Genomic DNA, 24,952 nt, shown 5'->3' on the forward strand with positions numbered 1-24,952 from the left:
CCATCTGCAAGCCAAGTAGAGAGGCCTCAGAAGAAACCAGACCTGCCCAACCTTACTCTTGGACCTCTAGCCTCCAGCAGTGTGAGAAAATAAACTCCTGTTGTTTAAGCCACACACACACACACACACACACACAAAATACAATACACTTATCTGAATTTGCCACACTAGTAGAGAGCTGACTATTCCACCTAAAATAAGTAACAATCCATCTGTATGAATTTAGCATACCAATTAACAAAGAAAACACAACTCTAACTTACCAGGCCATATATATGTATTCTTTTAAAATAAAATCCTTTATCCTATATACTAATGAAGTTCTTTTTTTTCTTTTACTTAAAAACTATCTGAAAAACATTTCTAACTATATATAAGAAAGAGAGAGACAGAAAAAGTTAGAAGAACAAATTTTAAAATATTCAAAGGAATAACAGGAGGAATCACATTCATCCCTTCTTCAAAAGGAAAAAAAAGATAATTCAAGAAGGAAGAGAATACAACATATGCTTTAGCAATAATACGCATGACTTAGGTCAAATTCTCTAGGAACTAGGATAAAAGGAAAGATATTCTGTGGCATGCCTTGAAACAAGATGAGAAGATCATCAACGACTTTAGAAAGCTACCTCAAGTCAGACCACTTCTAGCTCAATCGTTCCGAATTCTTCAAGGATGATGTAAAACCACTCATAGACTCTGATCTGGCATGGAACTTTGGAGAAACGCTTCAATTCATTAAAAATAAAATTTTAACTTTTGCGTTAAGGTTTTCCTCAGTGCTTTTCAGAAACTTACTTCCCAAGGCATTGTTTAGGTTGGCAGTTCCACAGTTTACTACCTTAGAAATAGTTTTACTGTTTTATCCTGAGGGAAAGGTAAGTTGCAATATGACAAATGTTGGGATAGTATATGATTTATGAAATTCTCCTTATTTATCAAATAATTCCTATCACACAAAATATTTATAATCTTTGCTCCAGATTTGAGCAAATCAATGTTTTACAATATCTTATATCTAAATTTGAAAAAGTAGCAATGAAGGAATAAATAAAAACTCTTACCGCTTGGCAATACCATGACTGGCTCTGTAAATCTTTGTTCGTCTGCTGAAGGTAGGTTCAGGGAGATGATTAACACCATGCCCAGACTAGTTCCAACAAACAAACAAGGGGAGACGGTAGAGTCATTTTTCCGAGCAAAGGACTCCATGAAGTATAGTGCTGTAATTGCTTCTTTAGAATCTTTGTCAATACTGGAGATGCTAGAGCTTCTAGAACGATTATAGGAATTTTCTCTGCTTTCTATGGAAATGGAAAAACAAAAATTAACTGCTAGTGTGTTTCTAGAACAAGTCAGACTTAGTATGACTGAGGGGGAAGTAGAATTTGATTCTTTGTTAACTGATCTGGAAGGCAGCTTATCCAGTTCATCAGTTTATTTTGAAGATGAAGAGACTGAAGTCCAGCAGTGTAAATCATAAACTTAGGCAGAGCTGGGATTAGAACTTGAGTCTCTGGAGTTTAAGTTTACCATGTTTTTCTCTCTACATTACCTCACAAGTTAGTTGAAATTCTCTACTCGGTAAAAAAAATATTTAGTCTAAATAGTCAAGGTTACAAGAATTTCTGGTACCATTTCAATTATGCTTCCCTCCTATTTCTTAATTTTTGGAAGTATTCCTAACGATTTCTTGGCAATATCCTCTTACAACATTGTGGCTACTTTACCTGAAGGGTCACAAATGTTCTGTGGTGAATACATTCACCCAACTAACACAATTTTGGTTTGCTATATCTGGAGTAATTACAATTGTAAAAACTGAACTATTTACCAAGGCTCAAGAACAAATGTTATCTCCCTGAACTGGCTTCAAGCTGCCAACCTTGAATCCAAATTTAGTCCTAACTTTGTCTAAGGCCAAATGAGGAGCTGTAGACAGTGCCACCCCATTGTAGTGGTAATCTTTCTGAGAGGGCTTCTGCCCACTTAAAGGAAACAAGATGGTTTCAGGTTCTCTTGCTTATCAACACAACACAGTGGTGCACGCTGCAGCAAGCATAAACTCACCATCTCGTTAAATGATAGTAGGAAGGCTGTATTGTTCTTATAATCACTCCAGAGTACAAGTTCCTCATATTCTTCTTTCTACTGCCTTCACTCTCCTTTCTATCTTGATAGATACAAGTGTGATTCATTTTATTTAAAAACCTATAAGGTCCTCAGATTATTCTTTTTCCAGAAAACAAAATATAGTATTCCTAATTTTCCCCCTTCTATCTCTCAGCAAGTTTATAAAAATAATTGTTTGTAATAGAATTTACAGATCAGAGGGAGCTTCGGTATAATCTATATGTTTTACAAATTTAGGGACAGAGACATCGAAGTTAAGTAATTGTCCCAGAGTCCAGAGGCAGAAAGGTCTAAAACTCAAAATTCCCAGCTCTCAGTCCATTGATTGAGTGCTTTCTTTTATAACTTTTACACTTTGCTTCTATTATAACATTCCTAGATAATATGTTTTTAAAATTTTTCCATTCACGGTTCATCAACATTCAAGGTTGCTACTTATAGACACTTGCGTGAGAGAGAATATCATTATCTACATGTCCATGGACCAGACTTAGTAAGGCATAATATTAAAGAAACAAAAACTAAAAAATTCATTTAAAAAATTTTTGAAGAATAATATGGTCCATTACTATCAAATTTTTTGAGGGGTAGTAAATGAAGAATTGCTTTATAGCATAGAATTACCATAGGAAATCTTCCTAAGATTATTTTTCTCTATCACTTTCCCCAAATTTCTTTATCAGCAAGACAGTAGCAGCAGTTACAAGATTCTCTTTTTCCCCTTTCTAAAAATTTCTGGCCTTCTGGCTCTTGTACTTTACTCCCTGCCCTCGCATTCATTCCATAAATAAATAAATAATTCTTCCTTTTAAAAACAGATGAAAATGAAGATTGCAAACTTTAGAATTTAATATCTTGCCTTTTTTGGGTCACATTCACTTGACAGTTGAGGAAATTAAGGTTGCAAGACATTAAATAACTATCTACAGATAGAGACACTAAGAGGTTTACCATTGAGATGGAAAGAAACATTCAATTATTACTGGGAGTGCAGAGAACAGATTAAGGCATAGGTCTCCCTTTGTACCAATGAGCAGAGCCATTCTGATTTTAGAGATGAGGAAAGTGTAGTGGATGAGGAATGGATTTGGAGTCATGGCCACAGCCTGACCAAGCTCTCAGTTGCTAATTGTCTAAGGTTGACTGTAGTTTTTCATATCTTTTACAGATAAGGGACCTCCATCCCTTATCCTCCAGCTCCTATTGCCATTGTATATCAAATTTTAATTGTATCCACAGAAATTTGTATGTTTAACCTACCTTCTGTTGTAACTGGTAAAGAAATCTCCATGCAAGCAGCTGACTGTGCTTTTCGAAATGGTGGTCTTCCAGGACCCCAGCGATTTACTTTTGAAACATCAGCACTAGAAAGACGTTTTCCAGAACTGCAACTCTGAGAAGTTGGACTTGTGCAGTGTCCATTAACATGATCTGTACCAAGAGGAAGAAGGCAGCATAAATATCATAATTCAGTCTTAATATAAAGGAATCCAAGTGTGTACATTAATAAATGTAGAAGAGTGAGAATGCCTTTCTCTTTCAAAGCGTATTAAGATGGCTAAGTCCTTACTACTTTGTTAGTCACAATTTCAGTAGTTAGCCAAAAATTTCATATTTATTAAATATGATTCATTTTTTAATTTGACTAGTTAACATAGGTTAAAATTTATTCTATGTCCCTATTATGTATTCTACTATCTAATGGCACTAAAAAATAGGTTATAGTTTTGGACTTTCTTTTGCATAATTTAACTATACCCCTATTTACATAAGTTTTGGAAGTACTTCCAGTGCTTGGAGCTTAAAATACAGAATGGAAGCATCCCACTGTGCAGCTGAGCACGGTGCTAGAGGATACTGACCCTAGAGCCAGTTCCACCATTTACCAGTTGTACAAATTACTGAAGTCTTCAAGCTTTAGTTTCCTCTTCTGTAAACTGTGAATCTGATTGTCTACCTCATGGAGGTTTTTCTGACAATACATGTCACAGGCCAGAACACTTTCTGGGATGTGGTAAACTCTGAACAAAAATTATGATTGTCATTCTTGTTCCACAGTATTAAAACTGCTCATGTCTAAGACAACACCGACTTGTTTATTTAGAGCTTGTGAGTTTACTGGTTTGATGTAACTTAAAAGCTTGGAAATAATTGCATGGAAAACATGTCTTCTTTTTCTTAATGCTAACAAATAGTATTTGAAACATTATCTCATAGTTCTGCAATGTTCAGAATGCATTTTAAAGTGTGCTTCTTTGGTCATTCAAAGGACAATAGAATTAAATGGAGAAGAATCATGTTTAATATCCATGTTGGACAAGGGGAACTGGCAGTCAGTATCTACTCCGTTACAGCCTTTCTGTATTGTAAAGTTTGAAGTTTAAAATTGTACATTTCCTGTATTCCCTTGCGGCTAGTGCAAGGATGAGAATCAGGTTTCACCATTTGAATGCACTAGTGTGTTTTACTATTTTTAAAAAACTGGAGTTAACATGTATTGAATATTAAATGCCAGGCACTTTACACATGACTCATTTAATCTTCACAACAACCCTGCAAGGTAGGTGCTTTATTATCCTGATTTTGCAAATGAGGAAACTGCAGCTCAGAAAAAAGGGTTTAGAAAATTGTCTAATATTACATAAGTAGCATTCATGGAGGCAGTATTCTAATCTAGATTTTCTCACTTATAAATAGCCTTATAAATTGGATGGCAACAGCTGGCACTAACAAGGACTTAGCGTGAATAAGAAAATGGCAATGACTTTGGGGGTACAAATTGCAAAAATAACCCCCATCTGGGTACATCATTTAGGAAAAGTTGCCCCTTCCACAGATGTGTTGCCTTGTTCTAGGGCTCACTGCTGGTCCAGAGGAATGTGGGGTGGATTCCAGCCCTCTTCACACCCTCTTAGTTAGGTCCAGAACCTGAGAAGAGTAACATTTGTTCCCTTAGCCAGGACTCTTTGGACTTGCTAAGCCAAAGCCCTCACCTGGCTATTACCATCTTTTGATGGCTGTTTCATGTGAATACTGTTTCATTGCAGCTTATAACAGGGCAGTATCAGTTATTAGATTACTCAGCATGCTGGATGCTGGTCTTCACCCCCCCATCACCCCTATACCCCCTAGCTGCTCCAGGAGCCAATTTTCCCCAGCTTCTCATGTTTTACTCATGAGGTCTGGCTGATGTTATCCTACATGAGCAACCTGGAGTTTTTGGCCATATTCTTCTGTTTTCAATAGGGCTGGTTAACTTAAAGGATTTATTTTTGTAATTAAATTTTTTAAATATATGAAAGTGAATTTGCTTTTTAAAAAACTTTTTTTTTACTGTGCTAAATATTCAAGATAGAAATGAATCGATACAAAACATTTAGAAAGAAATTTGGTCAAGGCCCAGACATAGTCATTCTGGAAATTTATGACAGAGAAATAATGCTAAATACAAAAGAAAAACCAAAACCTCTATTGATAAAACTATTCACTGTAGTTTTAGTTATAAAAATTGGAAACCAGCTATCCTTTACAATTGAGCATAAAGTTTTAGGTAAATTGCGGTATATATCATATAATAGAGTATTATAGCCTTTAAAAATGTTTCTGAAATGCTGGCTGACACTTATAAAATACTCATGAAATTATGTGCTTTGGTTAGCTTGTTGCATAAAAAAACACTCCAAATGTTAATGATGTTAAACTAACAATCATTTGATCATGCTCACAAATTCATTGGGCCAGAACTTAGGCTGAGGCAAGGTGAGGATATTGTATCCACGATGTCTGGGACATTGGTTGGAAATTCTTGCATGGCTGGAGGCTTGGAATCCTTTGGAGGCCTCTTTACTCACAGGCCTGGGCTAGCATGACACAGAGGCTGGGCTCAATCTGGACTGTCAATGGGGGCCTCTTCAGGAAGCTTGGGCTTCCTCACAGCATGGTGACCTCTTTTACATAGTGGCTCATGGCTTCAAAAAGCCTGGCAAATGATTTTCAAAATGGGATGAAAGCCATATTTCTGTTGCTTTCTAGTGTTATTGCAATGGAGACTTCATTTTGTTTTGAAAGCAACATTCCAGTGTCCAGTCACAAGCTTTTTGTACGTCAAGGGGCAGTTGTAGTAGATTCCTGATCTTACAACAATATGCTCTCCAGTTCAGCAATTGATTGGCAGTAGTTTTCTGATTCTCTGTTTCTAACAGTAGCAAATGTGTCTGCTCCCTGGGTGTGCCTGTTTGGTGGCCTTCCTCTGAAAATACCTGTAGGCCAAGCTTAAAGTTTACTTCTCCAATCTTTCAATGATTTAATAAGCACCTAATTTCTTGTATTAAATCACTTTCTGCATAACATAATAGGAAGGTTTCTGCTTGCTACAACTGTGCTTTTATTACAAAGGTGCTTTAGCCCAGTTGTAGAGCTCTATGTCATGTAGAGAAAATTCAATATTCTAAAAAATTCAACCTTATAACAATAAATAAATTAAAGCAAAAGGGAAATTATTTTTTATTTTACAGAAAGATTCCCAAATTTTAAAAAATAGAAGTTTCTTTAAATTAGCTGATTCTCTTATGCCTTTAAATCAAAATTTGATTTAGTGTATTTATTATATAAAGTAAGGTACAATAGTGATTTACTGAAAAATAGCTTATTGAATCCAATTGAAATTATTTTTAACATAGTCCTTGCCAAAGCTTTATAGAAGAATGTAAATGAAGATTTAATTTAATACTTGGTAAACTAATCTTGTTATGCAAACTTTTAAATACACCATACAATTCCTAGAAAATGAAAATTAGTATTATGCTTATGCCACAGAGGGTGATTCTATGCTGAAATAAATGTTGAACATAATACTAAGTTAAAATAAGCATTTGGATTGTAAAAAGTTGAAAATAAATGAAATAAAAAGACTTTGCACTTAACCATATAAAAATACAACCAATATCAAACAATTGGTCAAAATGTTTGAAAGCCCACATTACCTTACCCTACTTTTATAGTTAAGAGGTAACTCTTCTTCCCTCTCTCCCTTCTTAATCATTGTTTATAATCCTGGTTGGAGGGCAAGTTGGTTTGTTGATTGACTTAATGTTGGTTGTTTGCTTGATTAATTTGTTTAAGCAGGAAAAGTATTTATTAAAGGATATTAGGGGGGTTTGCCCCATGGCTGAGTGGTTAAGTTTGCATGCTCTGCTTTGGCAGTCCAGGGTTTGCCGGTTCAGATCCTGGGTGTGGACCTACATACTGCTCATCAAGCCATGCTGTGGTGGCATCCCACACAGAAGGACTGGAATGACTTACAACTGGGATATACAACCATGTACTGGGGCTTTGGGGAGAGAAAAAAAAGAGGAAGATTGGCAACAGATGTTAGCTCAGGGCCAATATTCCTCACCAAAAAATAAAAAATTTAAAAAAGAGATATTAGGCAGCTCAAAATCTCAGGGAGTATCTGTGAGAACTCAGAAGCTTTGCAACCAGAACAATGCCCAACCACGCCAAGTTGAGTTTTGTTTTAGTTAAGACACTATGTCAGTGGCTCAGCATTGATGACACTGGGGCCTAGATGCTAGCAGCTGTGCTACACTGCTGGCCTGGTACAGCAGGACATCTTTGCCATCATACTCACCAAAATTGAGGTTTACAAAATTTTTAGTTTGTTTTTATTTCAGTGTTTTTGAATGTCAAACAAAGAATAAGCTATTTCATCTTTCTCTACTTTTTTGCTCACAATTTTGAGGGTTTTAAGCTCTCATTCTTTTGGGCACTTTTCTGAAGAATTTTAAGCTGAAGACCCAGAGGGACTGAGTCATAGACTTCCCCTTGAAGTCAGCTTAATTTTTATTCCCAGTTTTAATTTGATTCTTTTATAGAAAAGTTTTCAAGGCTATGATTTTGTTTTCAAAGCTAAAATACTGTAAATGAGCTCAGGTTTAAAACTCTTGTTTAATGTTGAGTCTCTGAAATCCAAAGTTTCAAAGAGTTTCTGCCGGTTTTTCAATAATTACCCCAGTCTGTTTTTTCAAGTTTAATTTCTACTTCATTTAAGTGAATGTTTAAAAACTATTTGGGACCAAACTTGCAGTGTCTGGGAAAATAATCTCTTGCTGAAAACACTGCCATAGGCTTTGTCACTGATGAGTAGAATGTTTTAAATTGGAATAATAATTATTTATTTTTAAAATTTCGGCTTCATTGAGGTATAATTGACATAAAATTGTAAGATATTTAAAGTGTACATCGTGGTGCTTTGATAGACGTGTTTTCTTCTCTTTCCCTCTTTCTTTCCCTTCAGGGATTGCTATAATGCGAATATTGGTCCACTTGATGTTGTCTCTTAAGTCCCTGAAGTTATCTTCACCATTTTTCAGTCTTTTTTCTTTTTGCTTCTCTGACCACATGAAATGTACTGCTTTGTCTTCAAGCTTGCTGATCCTTTCTTCTGCTTCACCTGGTCTGCTGTTGAACCTCTCTATTAAATTTTTCTGTGCAGTTATTGTATTCTTCAGGTCTGTGATTTTTGTTTGCTACCTTCTCATATTTTCTATTTCTCTGTTTAAATTCTTATTTGTTCATACATTTTTCTCCTGACCTCAGTGAGCATCTTTATTACTATTATTTTGTATTTATTTATTTATTTTGAGGAAGATTAGCCCTGAGCCAATTGCTGCCAATCCTCCTCTTTTCACTGAGGAAGACTGGCCCTGAGCTAACATCCATGCCCATCTTCCTCTACTTTTTATATGTGGCACGCCTACCACAGCATGTTGTGCCAAGCCACTGGTGCCATGTCTGCATCTGGGATCAGAACCAGCAAACCCTGGGCCACCGAAGCAGAACATGTGCACTTAATCGCTGAACCACTGGGCTGGCCCCTATTACTATTATTTTTAACTCTTTATCAGGTAATGCACTTATCTCTATTTCATTAAGGTCCATTTCTGGAGTTTTATCTTGTTCTTTTATTTAGAATATATTCCTCTGTTTCTTCATTGTCTTTGACTCTTTGTGTTGGTTTCTACACAATAGATAAAACAGCCACCTCTCAGTCTTGATGGAGTGGTCTTGTGTAGGAAATGAACCCTATCACTCAGCCTGGCCCAAGCTCTTGTTGGTCTCTTGAACTTGTGCGATTGTCCAAGCCACCTTTTCTGTTCTTAGTGTCTCCTAGTAATTGAGGGTGTGCCAATATCCATTTCCATGTGGGTATTTTCTTGTTTGTCCAATGTATGGGAGTCACTCAGCTGGTTTCTGGTTTCCTTTAAGAGGGAATTGCTCCTCACGTAGCTGTAATTTGGTGTGTCCACAGGTGGAGGTGAGGTCAGGAGCCTCCTAGGTTGCCATCTTGGACCAGAACTCAAAATAACAATAAATTATAATATTAAAATGCCATTATATCCGGATTCATCCTGAAGAAGCAAACTGATACCTTGCCCTAAGCCATATCAGTAAATTCTCACATCAAGTTCTACATTAAGAAGCAGGAGAGAGAGAGAGAGAGAGAGAAAAAGCACGGTGCATCCTGAGATAAACAGAAAAGAAAGAAGTTGATCTAACTGTAGTCTTTAAAGAGATGAAATCTTGAGTTGCTAAATTACTCATTTCTCAACAAAAACGTTTTTATCCCTGATATTTGCATACTGATATCTAGAGATATAATAATCAGGTGGGTAAAATGGTACCCTCCCCCCATCCCACCCAGTATGAACAACTTTACCCTAACCTTGAAAAATCTTGTGGGTTTTCTGTTTGAAACACCTATTGTATTTTACATTCAGTGAGCGAGTCTTCAAAATCTGAACCTCTTTGTAAAACTCATGCAAGTTAATAATCACTTTTTCTTAATGCTCCTGTGTCTGAATCTTCTTTCCATAATGAACTGTGCATACAGTATATGCTTTCTAAGTGATATATGAAAACCTATAATAAATAATTAGAAACTAATCCTTTGAGAGGAAAAATCTCCTAATACAGGGGCCGGCCCAGTGGCGTAGTGGTTAAGTATGCATGTTCCGCTTAGGCGGCCCAAGGTTCACCAGTTTAAATCCCAGATGCAGACATGGCACCACTTGGCACACCATGCTGTGGTAGGCGTCCCACATTATAAAGTAGAGAAAGATGGGCATGGATGTTAGCTCAGGACCAGTCTTCCTCAGCAAAAAGAGGAGGATTGGCAGCAGATGTTAGCTCAGGACCAATCTTCCTCAGCAAAAAGAGGAGGATTAGCAGCAAGTGTTAGCTCAGAGCTAATCTTCCTGAAAAAAAAAAATCTCCTAATATATTGTGTTAAAATTATTTGGTTAAGAAGGCTAAGGCTGATTTTTATATTATGTAATGTTATGCTTTAACAGTGTTGATATATAATTGACATACAATAAATAGCACATATTTAAAACTGACTACCACTAATCTGTTCTTAATCATCACAGTAAAAATAATGAATATATCCATCAGTTGAGATTCTGCCATGTTGTTGTATGTATCAAGAGCTCATTTCTTTTTATTGCTGAGGAGTATTCTATTGTGTGGATTTGCGAAAATTTGTTTATTCACTCTTTGATTAATATTTGGGGGTGTTTCCAGTCATCAATTATCTTTTAAAGAGATTTAAAACTAAGTTGTCTACAAGAAACCCAATTTAAGTATAAATGCATATATAGGTTAAAGGGATGGAGAAAGATATACTATGCTAAAATGAATCAAAAATTAATAATTTTATATATCTATATCTTCAGTTGCTCCAGGATGGTGGAGAACATGGTAAGACCAGTGAATCCCATAAGCACTGGCCCATTGCCACACTTCATTTGCTATGAAATGAGTTCCTTGATGAAAAGCAATGCTCTGTAGAATACCATGAAGGTAGATAAGGCATTCTGTAAATCCACTGATGGTAGTTTGGGCAGAGGCATCCCTTGGTTTCTGCTGATGTCATAGTGAGCACTCAGCATTGGCTGTAGCTAGGTCAGCCTTGGTGATTGGGAGTCCACGTTGCTGGGCTCATGCATAATCTCCATCCCTGCCACTATGGCTACTTTGTCCATGAGTTCATTAGGTGATGACAGAGGTGACTGGGAAAGAAGCTGACTGTTATGTACAGAACAGGTCATGCTATCCACTTGATTGTTAAAATTCTCCTCTGCTGAGGTCACCCTTTGGTGAGCATTCACATGGGACAAAAACTTTCCTATATACTAGCAATGGAATTTGACATTAAAAACAATAACATTTACATTATTACTCAACAATGAAATACTGAGGTATAAATCTAACAAAGTACGTATAAGATCTAGATGAGGAAAACTACAAAACTACAAAAAATTTTCTTTACTGATGCAAGAAACTGAAGCACACATGGAGTGATATTCCATATTGATGGATAGGACTTGATATTGTTGAGATGTGAGTTCTTCCCAACTTGATCTATAGATTCAACACAATCCCAATCAAAATTCCACCAGGTTATTTTGTGTATATTGACAAACTGATTATAAAGTTTATATAGAGATGCAAAAGGCCCAGAATAATCAACACAATATTGAAGGAGAAGAACAAAGTGAGAGGACTAATGCTACACGACTTCAAGAATTACTGTAAAGATAAAGCAATGAAAACAGTGTGGTATTGGTAAAAAATAACAGACAAACAGATCAACGGAACAGAATAGAGAAGCCAGAAGGAGGATCCAGGATGGTGGCGTAGGAAGACCCTGAACTCACCTCCTCCCATGGATACACCAAATCTGCAACTACATTTAGAGCAAGTCCTCCTGAAGAAGTGAGGACTGAATGAACAGCTGCTGCACAACAAATAGAGGGACCACATAGATACCAGTAAGAGAGAAGAGACACGGTATCAATAGGAGCCCCACCCCCGATGCAGTGACCTGCAGCAGAGAGGGATATCATGGAAGGACCACATGCAGTCTTGCCCACCCTAGGTATAGCAAAAAAACAGTGGTTTAAAGCCCACCTAGACCATATATGAAGAAAACCCATTTACAAACCCCGAGCATTTGCCAAACAGGTGGGAAACTGCTGGAACTCACCCTGGGTTTGGCGGCACCAGTGAGCGCCATTTTTTGCATTTCCCCTAAACCTTGATAGCGTGGAAAGGAGCATGGTCCAGGTACTCTAGCCAACCTGCCAAGGCTGCCCTAGCCTGCCCTGGGCCCCTTGCCCACACAAGCTCTAGCCATCCCCGCAAGATAGGCCCAGTGCAGTGTGCCCCAGGCCCCACCACCCACACTGACACCAGCTCCAGCCATCCTATTGGGGTGGCTGTGGCATGGTATACCCCGGGACCTCCAGACCCACACCTGCACCAGCTCCAGCCACCGCAATGGGGCTTCCCCAGTGCAGCATGCCCCAGGACCCCCTGGCCTGTGCCTGTTCCAGCCCCAGCTGTTGTGCTGGGGTGGCCCTGGTGCAACACATCTTGGGATCCCCCTGACCTTTGCCTGCTCCAGTTCCAACTGGCCTGCCAAAGCAGCCTTGCACATGCAGTCTACACGTGGGATGCTCCTATATAAGGCCACTCCTTCAAGGCCAAGAGAAGTAGCTGTTTTACCTAATTCATAGAAACAAACACAGAAAGTCAAACAAAATATAGAAAGGAATATATCCTAAATGAAATAACAAGATACCCACCCAAAACCCTAATGAAATGGAGATAAGTAAGTTACCTCATAAAGGGTTAAAAGTAATGGTCATAAAGATGCTCACCAAACTCAGGAGAAGAATGAAGGAACGCAGAACTTCAACAAAGTTAGAAAATAGAAGAAAGAACCAATCATAGCTGAAGAACACAATAAATGCAATGAAAAATACACTAGAGGGAATCAACAGCAGATTAGATGATGCAGAAGAATGGATCAGTGATCTGGAAGATAGAATAGTGGAAATCACCCAATCAGAAGGGCAAAAAAGAAAAAAAAAGAATTAAAAAAATAAAGGTGGTTTAAGGGATCTCCAGGACAACATTAAGCATACTACCATTCATATTATAGGAGTCCCAGAAGGCAAAGAGAGAAAGAAAGGGGCAGAAAACTTATTTGAAGAAATAATGACTGAAAACTTCCCTAACCTGGGGAAGGAAACAGACATCCAGCTCCAGCAATCATAGAGTGTCCCCAAAAGATGAAACTAAAGAGATCCACCTCAAGACATATTATAATTAAAATGGAAAAAGTTAAAGATGAAGAGAGAATCTTAAAGACAGCAAGACAAAAACAGCTAGTCACATACAAGGGAAACCCCATAAGACTATCAGCTGATTTTTCAGTAGAACCTTTGCAGACCAGAAGGGAGTGGTAGGAGATATTTAAAGTGCTTAAAGGCAAAAACTTAGAACCAAGACTACTCTACCTGGCAAGGCTATCATTCAGAATTCAAGGAGAGACAAAGAGTGTCCAAGACAAGCAAAAACTAAAAAGGCTCATTACAACTAAACTGGCCTTATAATAAATGTTAAAGTGTCATCTTTAAGTGGAAAAGAAAAGGCCATAACTAAAAATAAGAAAAAATGTGAAAGAAAAAATCTCACCAGTAAAGGCAAATATATAGTAAAGGCAGCAAATAAGCCACTTAAAAAGCTATATGAAAGTTAAAAGACAAAAGTAGCAAAATCAACTATAACTACAATAAGTAGTTAAAGGATATACAAAATAAAAAGATGCAAAATACAACATCAAGAACAAAATGTGGGAGAGAGTAAAAATGTGTTTTCAAAATGCACTTGAACTTAAGCAAGTATCAGCTTAAAATATCCTGCTATATATATATATAAGTCAATATAGATGAATCTCAGGGTAACTACAAACCAAAAACCTACAATAGACACACAAAAACATAAAGAGAAAGGAATCCAAACATAACACTAAAGAAACCATCAGACCTCAATGAAAGAGACCAAGAGAAAAGGAAAGGAACAGAGAACTACAAACCCCCGAGAAAACAACAAAGAAAATGGCAAAAAGTACGTACCTATTAATAGTTACCTTAAATGTAAATGGACTAAATGCTTCAATAAAAAGACATACAGTGGCTGAATGGATGAAAAACAAGACCCATCTATATGCTGCCTACAAGAGGCTCACTCTAGATCTAAAGACAGACAAAGACTAAAAGTGAAGGGATGGAAAAAGATATTCCATAAAAACAGAAATGAAAAGAGCTGGGGTAGACTAAACTACATGCTCCTAAACAACCCATGGATCAACAAAGAAATCAAAAAATACTTTCAGACAAATGAAAATGGAAACACAACTTTTCAAACTCTATGGGACACAGCAAAAGCAGTTCTAAAAGGGAAGTTCATAGTGATACAGGTCTACCTTAAGAAACATAAAAAATTTCAAACACCTTAACTTTAAACCTAAAGGAACTAGAAAAAGGACAAAGCCCAAAGTCAGTAGAAGGGAGGAAATAATAAAGATCAGAGTGGAAATAAATGAAATAGAGACAAAAAAAAATAGAAAAGATCAATGAAACTAAAAGCTGGTTCTTTAAAAAGATAAACAAAATGGAAAAACCTTTAGCCAGACTCATCAAGAAAAAGAGAGAGGGCTCAAATAAGTAAAATCAGAAATGAAAGAGGAGAAGTTACAACTGACACCAAAGAAATACAAGGGACCCTAAGAGACTACTAACAATTATACACCAACAAATTGGAAAACCTCGAAGAAATGGATACATTGCTAGATACACACAATCTTCCAGACTGAATCATAAAGAAATAGAAAATCTGAATAGACCCATTATAAGCAATGAAATTGAATCAGTAATAAGAAAAACTCCCCCAAAACACAGTCCAGGAGCAGACAGCTTCATAGGTGAATTCTACCAAACATTTAAAGGAGAGTTAATACCTATCCTTCTCAAGTTATTCCAAAAAACTGAAGAGGAAGGAATGCTTTCCAGTTCATTCTACAAGGCCAGCATTACCCTGACACCAAAACCAAAGACACCACAAAAAAAAGAAAATTACAGGCCAATATCCCTGATGAACATAGATGCATATCCTCAATAAAGTATTAGCAAGCTGAATTCAACAATATATTAAAATACATTAAAAGGATCATTTGCCACAAGCAAGTGAGATTTATTCCAGGAATGCAAGGATGGTTCAACATCCACAAATCAATAAATGTGATTCACCACATTAACAAAACAAAGGATAAAAATCACATGGTCATCTCAATAAATGCAGAATAGTATTTGAGAAAATTCAACATACATTTATAATAAAAACTCTCAACAAAGTGGCTATAAAAGAAACATAGTTCAACATAATAAAGGCCATATATGACAAACCCACAGCTAACATCATACTCAATGATGAAAAGCTGAAAGCTTTTCCTCTAAAATCAGCAACAAGACAAGGATGCCCACTCTTGCTACTCTTATTCAACATAGAATTGGAAGTCCTAGCCAGAGCAATTAGGCAAGAAAAAGAAATAAAAGGCATCCAAGTTGAAAAGGAAGAAGTAAAACTGTCATTATTGGCAGACGACATAATACTATCTATAGAAAATCGTAAAGACTCCACCAAAAAACTATTAGAATAACTGAATTCAGTAAGGTTGCAGAATACAAAATATACAGAAACTGGTTACATTCCTATACACTAATAAAGAGCCATCAGAAAGAGAAATTAAGAAAATAATCACCTCTACAATTGCATAAAAAGAATAAAATACCTAGAAATAAATTTAACCAAGGAGGTTAAAGACCTGTACTCTAAGAACTATAAGACATTGACGAAATTGAAGGCAACACAAATAAATGGGAAGAAATATCATGCTCATTGATTGGAAGAATTAATATTGTTAAAATGTGCATACTACCCAATGCAATCTACAGATTCAATGCAATCTGTATCAAAACACAAGTGGCATTTTTTCACAGAACTAGAACAAAGAATTCTAAAATTTGTATGGAATCACAAAAGACCCTAAATAACCAAAGAAATCTTGAAAAAGAACAAAGATGGAGGTATCATCCTTCTTGATTTCAAGCTATACTACAAACCTAGAGCAATCAAAACAGTATGGTACTGGCATGAAAATAGACACATAGATCAGGAGAATAGAATAGAGAGCCCAGAAATAAACCCATGCATATATGGTCAATTAATTTATGACAAAGGAGGGGAGACTATACAATGGGGAAAATACAGTCTCTTCAATAAATTGTGTTGGGAAAACTGGACAGCTACATGCAAAAGAATGAAACCAGACCACTCTCTTATACCATATACAAAAATAAATTCAAAATGGATTAAAGCCATAAAAGTCCTAGAAGAAAACATAGGCATTCAGCTCTTTGACATCCATCTTAGCAATATTTTTTTGGACCAGTCTCCTCAGGCAAGGGCAACAAAAGCAAAAATTAACAAATGAGATTACATCAAATTAAAAAGCTTTTTCACAGCCAAGGAAACCATCAACAAAAAGAAAAGGCAACCGACTGAATGAGAGAAGATTTTCGCAAATCATACATCCGATAAGGGGTTAATATCCAAAATATACAAAGAAATTTCACAGCTCAATATCAAAAAAAAGCAAACAACTGGATTAAAAAACAGGTAGAGGAACTGAACAGACATTTTTTCCAAAGAAAACATACAGATGGACAACAGGTACATGAAAAGATGCTCAATGTCACTAATCATAAGAGAAATGCAAATTAAAACCACAATGAGATATCACCTAACGCCTGTCAGAAAGGCTATTACCAAAAGAGACAAAAAATAACAAGGATTTGGAGAAAAGGGAACCCTCTCACACTGTTAGTGGGAATGCAAATTGGTGCAGCCACTATGGAAAACAGTATGGAGGTCCCTAAGAATTTTTAAAATAGGACTACCAGACGATCCATCAATTTCACTTCTTGATATTTATCAAAGAAAATGAAGACACTAATTTGAAAAGATACATGCACACCTATATTCATTGCAGCACTATTTACAGTAGCTAAGATATGGGAGCAAACTAAGTGTCCATTGATAGAAGAATGGATAAATAAGGTGTCACACACATACACAAAAACACAGTGGAATATTACTCAGCCATAAAAAAGAATGAAGTCTTACCATTTGTGAAAACATGGATGGACCTAAAGGGTATTATCCCAAGTGAAATAAGTCAGACAGGGAAAGAAAAATACCATATGATTTCATTTATAAGTGGAACCTAAAAAACAAAACAAACAAACAAACAAAACAAAACAGAAACAGACTCATAGATACAGGAAACAAAGTGGTGGTTACCAGAGTGGGGAGGGGTTAGGGGTTGGGCAGAATAGGTGAAGGGGATTAAGAGGTACAAACTTCCAGTTATAAAATAAATAAGTCATGGGAATATAATATTCAGCATAGGGAATACAGTCAATAATATTTTAATAACTTTGTATAGTGACAGATGGCAACTAGACTTATCATGGTGATTGGTTAACGTATATAAATATTGAACCAGTTTGATGTACGCTTGAAATAGGATATTGTATGTCAATTACACTTCAATACAAAAGAATAGCCCAGAAATACATCCACATGAATATAGTCAACTTATATTTGACAAAGGAGCAAAGGCAATACAATGGAGCAAAGACATTCTTCTCATCAAATGGTGCTAGAACAACTGGATATGTACATGAAAAAAAAAGGATATATACATCCTTTACACCTTCACAAAAATTAATTCAAAATGGACCATAGACCTAAATGTAAAACACACAACTGTAAAACTACCAGAAGAAAACAGGAGAAAATCTAGATGAACCTGGGTTTGGCAATTACCTTTTTAGATACAATACCATAGGCACAATCCATGAAAGAAAAAATTGATAAGTTGGACTTCATTAAAATTACAAACTTCTGCTCTGTGAAAGACACTACCAAGAGAATGAGAAGACAAGCCATGGACTGGGAGAAAATAGTTACAGAAGAAATATCTGATAAAGGATTGTTATCCAAAATACACAAAGAACTCTTGAAACTCAACAATAAGAAAAAAATCTGACTAAAAAAATGGGCAAAATATCTGAACAGATACCACATCAAAGAAGATAGACAGATGGCAAATAAGTACAGGAAAATATTTAAAATCGCAGATTAAAACCACAGTGAGAAACTACTTCACACCTATCAGAAGGGCGAAAATCCAAAACACTGTCAACACCAAATGCTAGCGAGGATGTGGAACAATAGGAATTCTCATTCGTTGATGTGGGAACACAAAACTATACATACACTTTGGAAGACAGTTTGTCAGTTTCTTAAAAAACTAAATATACTCTTACCATATGATTCAGCAATTGTGCTCCATGGCATTTACTCAAAGGGGTTGAAAACTTATGTCCACATAAAAACCTGCACATGAATGTTTATAGCAGCTTTATTCATTAATTGCCAAAACCTGGAAGCAACAAGATGTCCTTCAGTAGGTGAATGGATAAATAAACTATGGTACATCCTGACAACGGAATATTATCAGTGCTAAAAAAGAAATGAGCTAGAAAGTCATGAAAAAGACATAGAGGGACCTTAAATACATGTTAGTAAATGAAAGAAGTCAATCTGAAAAGGCTACATACTGTATTATTCCAACTGTATGACATTCTGGAAAAGGCAAACTATGAAGACAGTAAACAAGATCAGTGGTTGCCAGGGGTTAAGGGAGAGGGGGCAAAGAATAGGTTGACACAGACTATTTTTAGAGCAGTAAAACTAGTCTGTATTATACCATAATGATGGATTCTTGTCATTTTACATATGTCAAAACACCAAGCATGAGCCCTAATGTAAACTATGGATTTGGGGTGATGATGTATTAATATAGGTTCATCAATTATAACAAATGCACTACTCTGGTGGAGGATATTAATAGTGGGGGAGGCTGTGCATGTGTTGGGACAGGGGAATATGGGAACTCTCTATACTTTCCACTCAGTTTTTCTGTAAACCTAAAATTCCTTTAAAACATAAAGTATATTAAAAATATATTATTTTAAAAACTGTACAGGGAGGTTCCATGTACTCATCACCCATTTCCACCATCACTAATATCTTGCATAACTATAGTTTAACATCAAAACTAAGATGACATTGGTACAATTCATAGAACGTACTCAGATTTTCAGTTCAAGATGCACTTAATTGTACATTTGTGTGTATGTGTGTATAGTTCTACACAATTTTGTCACATGTGTAGATTTGGGTAACCACCACTATAATCAAGATTCAGAACTATTCCATCACCACAAACATCTCCTTTGTTAATTCCTTTATAGCCATGCTACTCCTTCCTCATCTATTCCTAACTTTTGGTAAACACTAATCAGTTCTCCATCTCGCTAATTTTATTTCAAGATTGCTATATAAATAGATTCATACAATATTTAACCTTTTAAGATCAGCTTCTTTTCACTCAGCACAATTTTCTTGAGATTCATACAAATTGTGTATATCAATAATTTGTTCTTTTTAATTGCTGAATAGTATTCCACAGTATGAGGTACCACTGTTTGTTTAACTTTTCACCCATTGTAGGATAATTGGGTTGTTTCTAGTTTTTGGCTATTACAATTAAAGCCGCTATGAACTCTGTGTACAGATTTTTGAGTGAAGATTGGTTTTCATTCTCTAGAATAAGTACCAAGGAGTGAGATTGTTGGATAATATGGTAACTGCACTTTAACTTTATAAGAAAATGCCAATCTATTTTCTATAGTGATTGTACCATTTTGCACTTCCAACACAGTATGAGATTTCCAGTTGATCTGTATTATCCTCACCATCACCTATTTTTATTATTATAAATTTATTTATTTATTGGAGGAAAATTAGCCCTGAGCTAACATCTGCTGCCAATCCTCTTGTTTTTGGTGAGGAAGATTGGCCCTGAACTAACATCTGTGCCCATCTTCCTCTATCTTATGTGGGATGGTTGCCACAGTATGGCTTGACAAGTGGTGTATAGGTCTGCACCTGGGATCTGAACCAGCGAACCCTGGGCCGCCAAAGTCGAACATGCAAACTTAACTGCCACTGGGCCGGCCCCTATTATTTTTAATTTTAGTTATTCTAATGGGTATTTAGTGGTATCCCATTGTTTTAATTTGCATTCCTAGTGGCTAATGATGTTAAATATCTTTTCATGTGCTTATTTTCCATCTATATATCCTCTTTAGTGAAGAGTCTGTTCAAGTACTTTGCCCATTTTTTAAAATACAAGTTTATTTTGGAATAGTTTTAGATTGAGAGGAAAGTTGCAAAGATAATACGTAAATTTCCAATATTCCCCTTTCCAAGTTTTACCTTAGTACATTACTATTAACTAAACTCTAGACTTTATTTGTATTTCACCAGTTTTTAAAAAATTTTCCTACATTTTTTATTGAGGTGAAATTCAAGTAATATAAAATTAACCATTTTAAAATGTACAATTCAGTGGGATTTAGTATATCACAATCTTGGGCAACCACCACCACTATATAGTTCTGAAATATTTCATCACCACAAAAAATAGCACTGTATTAAACAGTCACTGTCCATTCTACTCTTCCCCAGCCACTGGTGACCATCCATCTTCTTTCCATTTCTAGGGACTTAGCTATTCTGAATATTTCATATAAATGGAATCATTTTATATCTGGCTTGTTTCACTTCCTATAATGTTTTTGAGATTTATCCATGTTGTAGCATGTATTAGTACTCGCTTTTTAAAATAAAACAATTTTTAATTGTGGTAGAATACATATAACATAAAATTTACCATCTTAACCACTTTTAAGTCTACAGTTCAGTGGTATTAAGTACATTTCTATTGTGCAACCATCACCACCAGCTATCTCCAGATCTCTTTTTATCTTGTAAAAATGGAGCTCATTACCCATTAAACAGTAACTCCCCATTTCCCTCTCCCCTAGCCCCTGGCAATCACCATTCTATTTTCTTTCTCTATGAATTTGATTACTCTGGGTACCTCATATAATTGGAATCACACGATTTTTGTCTTTTTGTGACTGACTTATTTCACTTAGCATAACGTCCTCAAGGTTCTTCCACGTTGTAGCATATGTCAGAATTTCCTTCTTTTTTAAGGCTGAACATATCCCATTGTATGCATATACCACACTTTGCTTATCTATTCATCCATTGAGGGCGTTTAGACTGGTTACACATTTTACAGTTGTCAATAATGCTGCTATGAACATGTGTATACAATTAATTCTTCAAGACTCTGCTTTAAATTATTTTGGGTATATACCCAGAAGTGGATTTGCTGCATCATATGATAATTATATTTTTAATTTTTTGAGGAACTGCCATAGTGTTTTTCATAGCAGTTGTACCATTTCACATACCTACCAACAATGCCTAAATGTTCCAATTTCTTCACATCCTTGTCAACACTTGTTATTTTCTGGGTTTTTTTCCGATGGTAGTCATTACCTATTGTGTGTGAGGTGGTATCTCATTGTGGTTTTGATTCGCATTTCCCTAATGATTAGTGATGTTGAATAATCTTTTCATGTGCTTATTGGCTATTTCTATATCTTCTTTGGAGACATGTCTATGTAAGTCTTTTGCCCATTTTTGAATTGAGTTTGTTGTGGAACCTTAGGAGTTCAGTGTATATTCTGGATAGTAGACCCTTATCAGACATATGATTTGCAAATATTTTCTATATAGGTTGCCTTTTCTCTTTCTTAATAGTATCCTTTGATGCACAAAAGTTTTTAATTTTGATGAAGTCTAATTTACCATTTTTTTTCTTTTGTTGCTTGTGTGTTTTGGTGTCATATCTAAGAATCCATTGCCAAATTCAAGGTCATGAAGATATTCCTCTACACTTTCTTCTAAGAGTTCTATAGCTTTAGCTCTTAAAGTTAAGCTATTGATTCACTGCTTGTATGTGATGTGAGGTAATGGTCCATCTCCAGTCTTTTGGATGTGGATTTCCAGCTGTCTCAGTACCATTTGTTGAAAAGAATATATTTTCCCCCATTGAATTGTCCTGGAAACTTGTTGAAAATCAATTGGTCATAGATTTATGGTTTTATTTCTGGACTTTCAATTCTATTCCATTGATATATATGTCTATCTTTATGCCAGTACCACACTATTTTGATTACTGTAGCTATGCAGCAAGTTTTGAAACTGGGAAGTGTGAGTCTTCCAACATTCTTCTTCTTTTTCAGTATTGTTTTGGGTATTCTTGCTTTGGTATTTCCACATGAATTTTAGGATAAGCTGTTCTATTATGCAAAAAAGGCTATTGGTATTTTGGTAGGGACTGCATTGACTCTGTTAGATTGTTTTGGGTGGTATCGATATTTAAACAATATTAAGCCTTCCAATCCATGAACAAGTGATGTCTTATTTATTTAGGCCTTCCTTAATTTCTTTTAGCAGTGTTTTGTAATTTTCAGTGTACAAGTCTTACAATCCCTTGGTTTAACTTATTTCTAGGTATTTTATCCTTTTGGAGACTTGTATGTGGAATTTTTAAAAAATTTATTTTTCAAAATTTTCATTGCTGGTGTATAAAAATACAACAATTTTGTGTTTATCTTATATCTACAACTTGGCTGAATTCATTTATTAGATCTAGTTATTACTTTGTGGATTCTTCAGGATTTTCTAAATATAGGGTCATGCCATCTGTCAATACAGATAGTTTTACTTCTTTTCCAATTTGGATGTGTTTTGTCTCTTTTTTTTTTTTTCTTTTTTTTGGCCTAATTTCTCTGGCCAGAACTTGTAGTATAATATAGAATAGAAGAGGTGAAAACAGCATCCTTTTCCTGTTCTGGGTATTAAAGCGGAAAGTTTTCAGTCTTTCATCATTGAGTAGGATGTTGTCTGTGGGTTTTTCATGAATGCCCTTGATCAGTCTGAGGAACTTCCTTTCTATTAATAGTTTTCTGAGTGTTTTTATCATGAAGGGGTGTTCAATTTTGCCAAACGCTTTTTCTGCATCAATTGAGATGATTGTGTGTTTTTATTTTTCCTTCATTAGTGTGGTTTTTACACTTTTTATTTTCTTCTGATGAAACACCTTTGCATTTCTGGGATAAATCCTACTTGGTCATGGTATATAATCCTTTTAATATGTTCTTGGATTCTGTTTGCTAGTATTTTGTTGAGAATTACTGCATGTATATTCATAAGGGATGTCCGTCTTTAACTTTATTTTCTTGTCATATTCTTTGTCTGGCTTTGAAATCAGGGTAATGTTGGTGTCATAGGGTGAGTTAGGAAATATTCCTTCCTCTTCTATTTTTTGCAAAATTTTGAGAAGGACTGATATTAATTCTTCTGTAAATATTTAGTAAAATTCACCAGACAAGCCATCTCATCCTGCACTTTTCTTTGTCAGGAGGTGTTTGAGTACTGATGTAATGTCTTTACTTGTTAAAGCTATGTTCAGATTTTCTCTTTCTTCTTGAGTCAGTTTTGGTAATTCGTGTGTTTCTAGGAATCTTCCTATTTCATCTAAGTTATCTAATGTTGGCATACAATTGTTCATAGTATTCTCTTATAATCCTCTTACTTCTGTAAGGTTGATAGTAATGTCTCTATTTTCATTTCTGATATTAATCACATCTTCTGTCCTTTTTTCTTAGTCTCGGTAAAGGTTTGTCAATTTGTTGATCTTTTCAAACAACCAACTTTTGGTTTTGTTGATTATTGTTTTTCTATTCTCTATTTTGTGTATCTTCTCTGTAAATCTTCATTATTTCTTTACTTCTGCAAGCTTTGGGTTTAATTCTCTTCTTTTCTAGTTCGTTAAGGTATAAAGTTAGGTTATTGATTTGAGATCTTTCTTTTCTTCTTCTTCTCCCCAAAGCCCCTCAGTACATAGTTGTATATATTCTGATTGTAGGCCCTTCTGGTTGTGGTGTATGGGATGACGCCTCAGCATGGCCTGATGAGCAGTGTCATGTCCCCACCCAGGATCCGGACCAGTGAAACCCTGGGCTGCTGAAGAGGAGCACATGAATTTAATCACTTGGCCAAGGGGCTGGCCCCTGAGATTTTTCTTCTTTTTAATGTATGCATTTATAGCTATAAATTTCCCTCTGATCTGTGTCTTTAGGGTAACCTATAAATTTTGCTTTTTGTTTTCATTCATCTCAAAGTATTTCGAATTTCCTCTTTGTGATTTCCTCTTTGACTCATTGGTTGTTTAAGAGTGTGCTGTTAGTTTCCAAATTTTGTGAATTTTCCACTTTTTACTTACAATTTCTAGTTTCATTCCATTGTGGTCAGAGAGAAAACTTTGTATGATTTTAAACTTTTTAAATTTATTGAAATTGGTTTTGTGGCCTAAAATATATTCTATCCTGGAGAATGTTCCATGTGTACATGAGGATATGTATTCTACTGCTGTTGTGTGATTATATATGTTTGTTAAGGCTAGTTGGCTTATAGTGTTATTCAAGTCTTCTATTTTCTTTTTGATCCCCTGTCTATATTTTCTATCCAACATTAAAAACAAGCTACTGAATTCTCCAACTATTATTGTAGAACTATCTAAAATCTTTCAATTCTGTCAATGTTTGCTTCATATATTTTGGCCTCTGCTGTTTGGGGCATATTTGTTTACAATTGTTATATCTTTCCACCAAATGACCCTTTTATCAATATATAATGTCCTTCTTTGTCTCTTATAAAAGTTTTTGACTTAAAGTCTACTTTATCTGATATATCTTTTGTTGTTCCTGAATTGTTACAATACTACCTTCTTTTTTGTTAATTTTTTCCTGATATACCTTTTTTCCCCTCCACATTTCCTTTTCTGTATATTTTT

The 24,952-nt window shown here is 35.6% G+C and overlaps 1 protein-coding gene across 24 annotated transcripts in view; it reads right to left on the reverse strand.

Moving 5' to 3' along the window:
• The window catches only part of STXBP5L (syntaxin binding protein 5L), a 349,911-nt gene that overhangs the window by 23,895 nt on the left and 301,064 nt on the right, over window positions 1–24,952 (reverse strand). For all 24 annotated transcript variants that reach the window (XM_023623677.2, XM_070243721.1, XM_070243724.1 and 21 more), the window contains 2 exons: window positions 3,394–3,564; window positions 1,065–1,304 (listed from right to left, as the gene is read on the reverse strand). In XM_023623677.2, the coding sequence (XP_023479445.1) occupies window positions 1,065–1,304; window positions 3,394–3,564 (411 nt within the window). The remainder of the gene's footprint in view (window positions 1–1,064; window positions 1,305–3,393; window positions 3,565–24,952) is intronic.

This window comes from Equus caballus, chromosome 19, assembly GCF_041296265.1.
Source record: "Equus caballus isolate H_3958 breed thoroughbred chromosome 19, TB-T2T, whole genome shotgun sequence".
Taxonomy (NCBI): domain Eukaryota; kingdom Metazoa; phylum Chordata; class Mammalia; order Perissodactyla; family Equidae; genus Equus; species Equus caballus.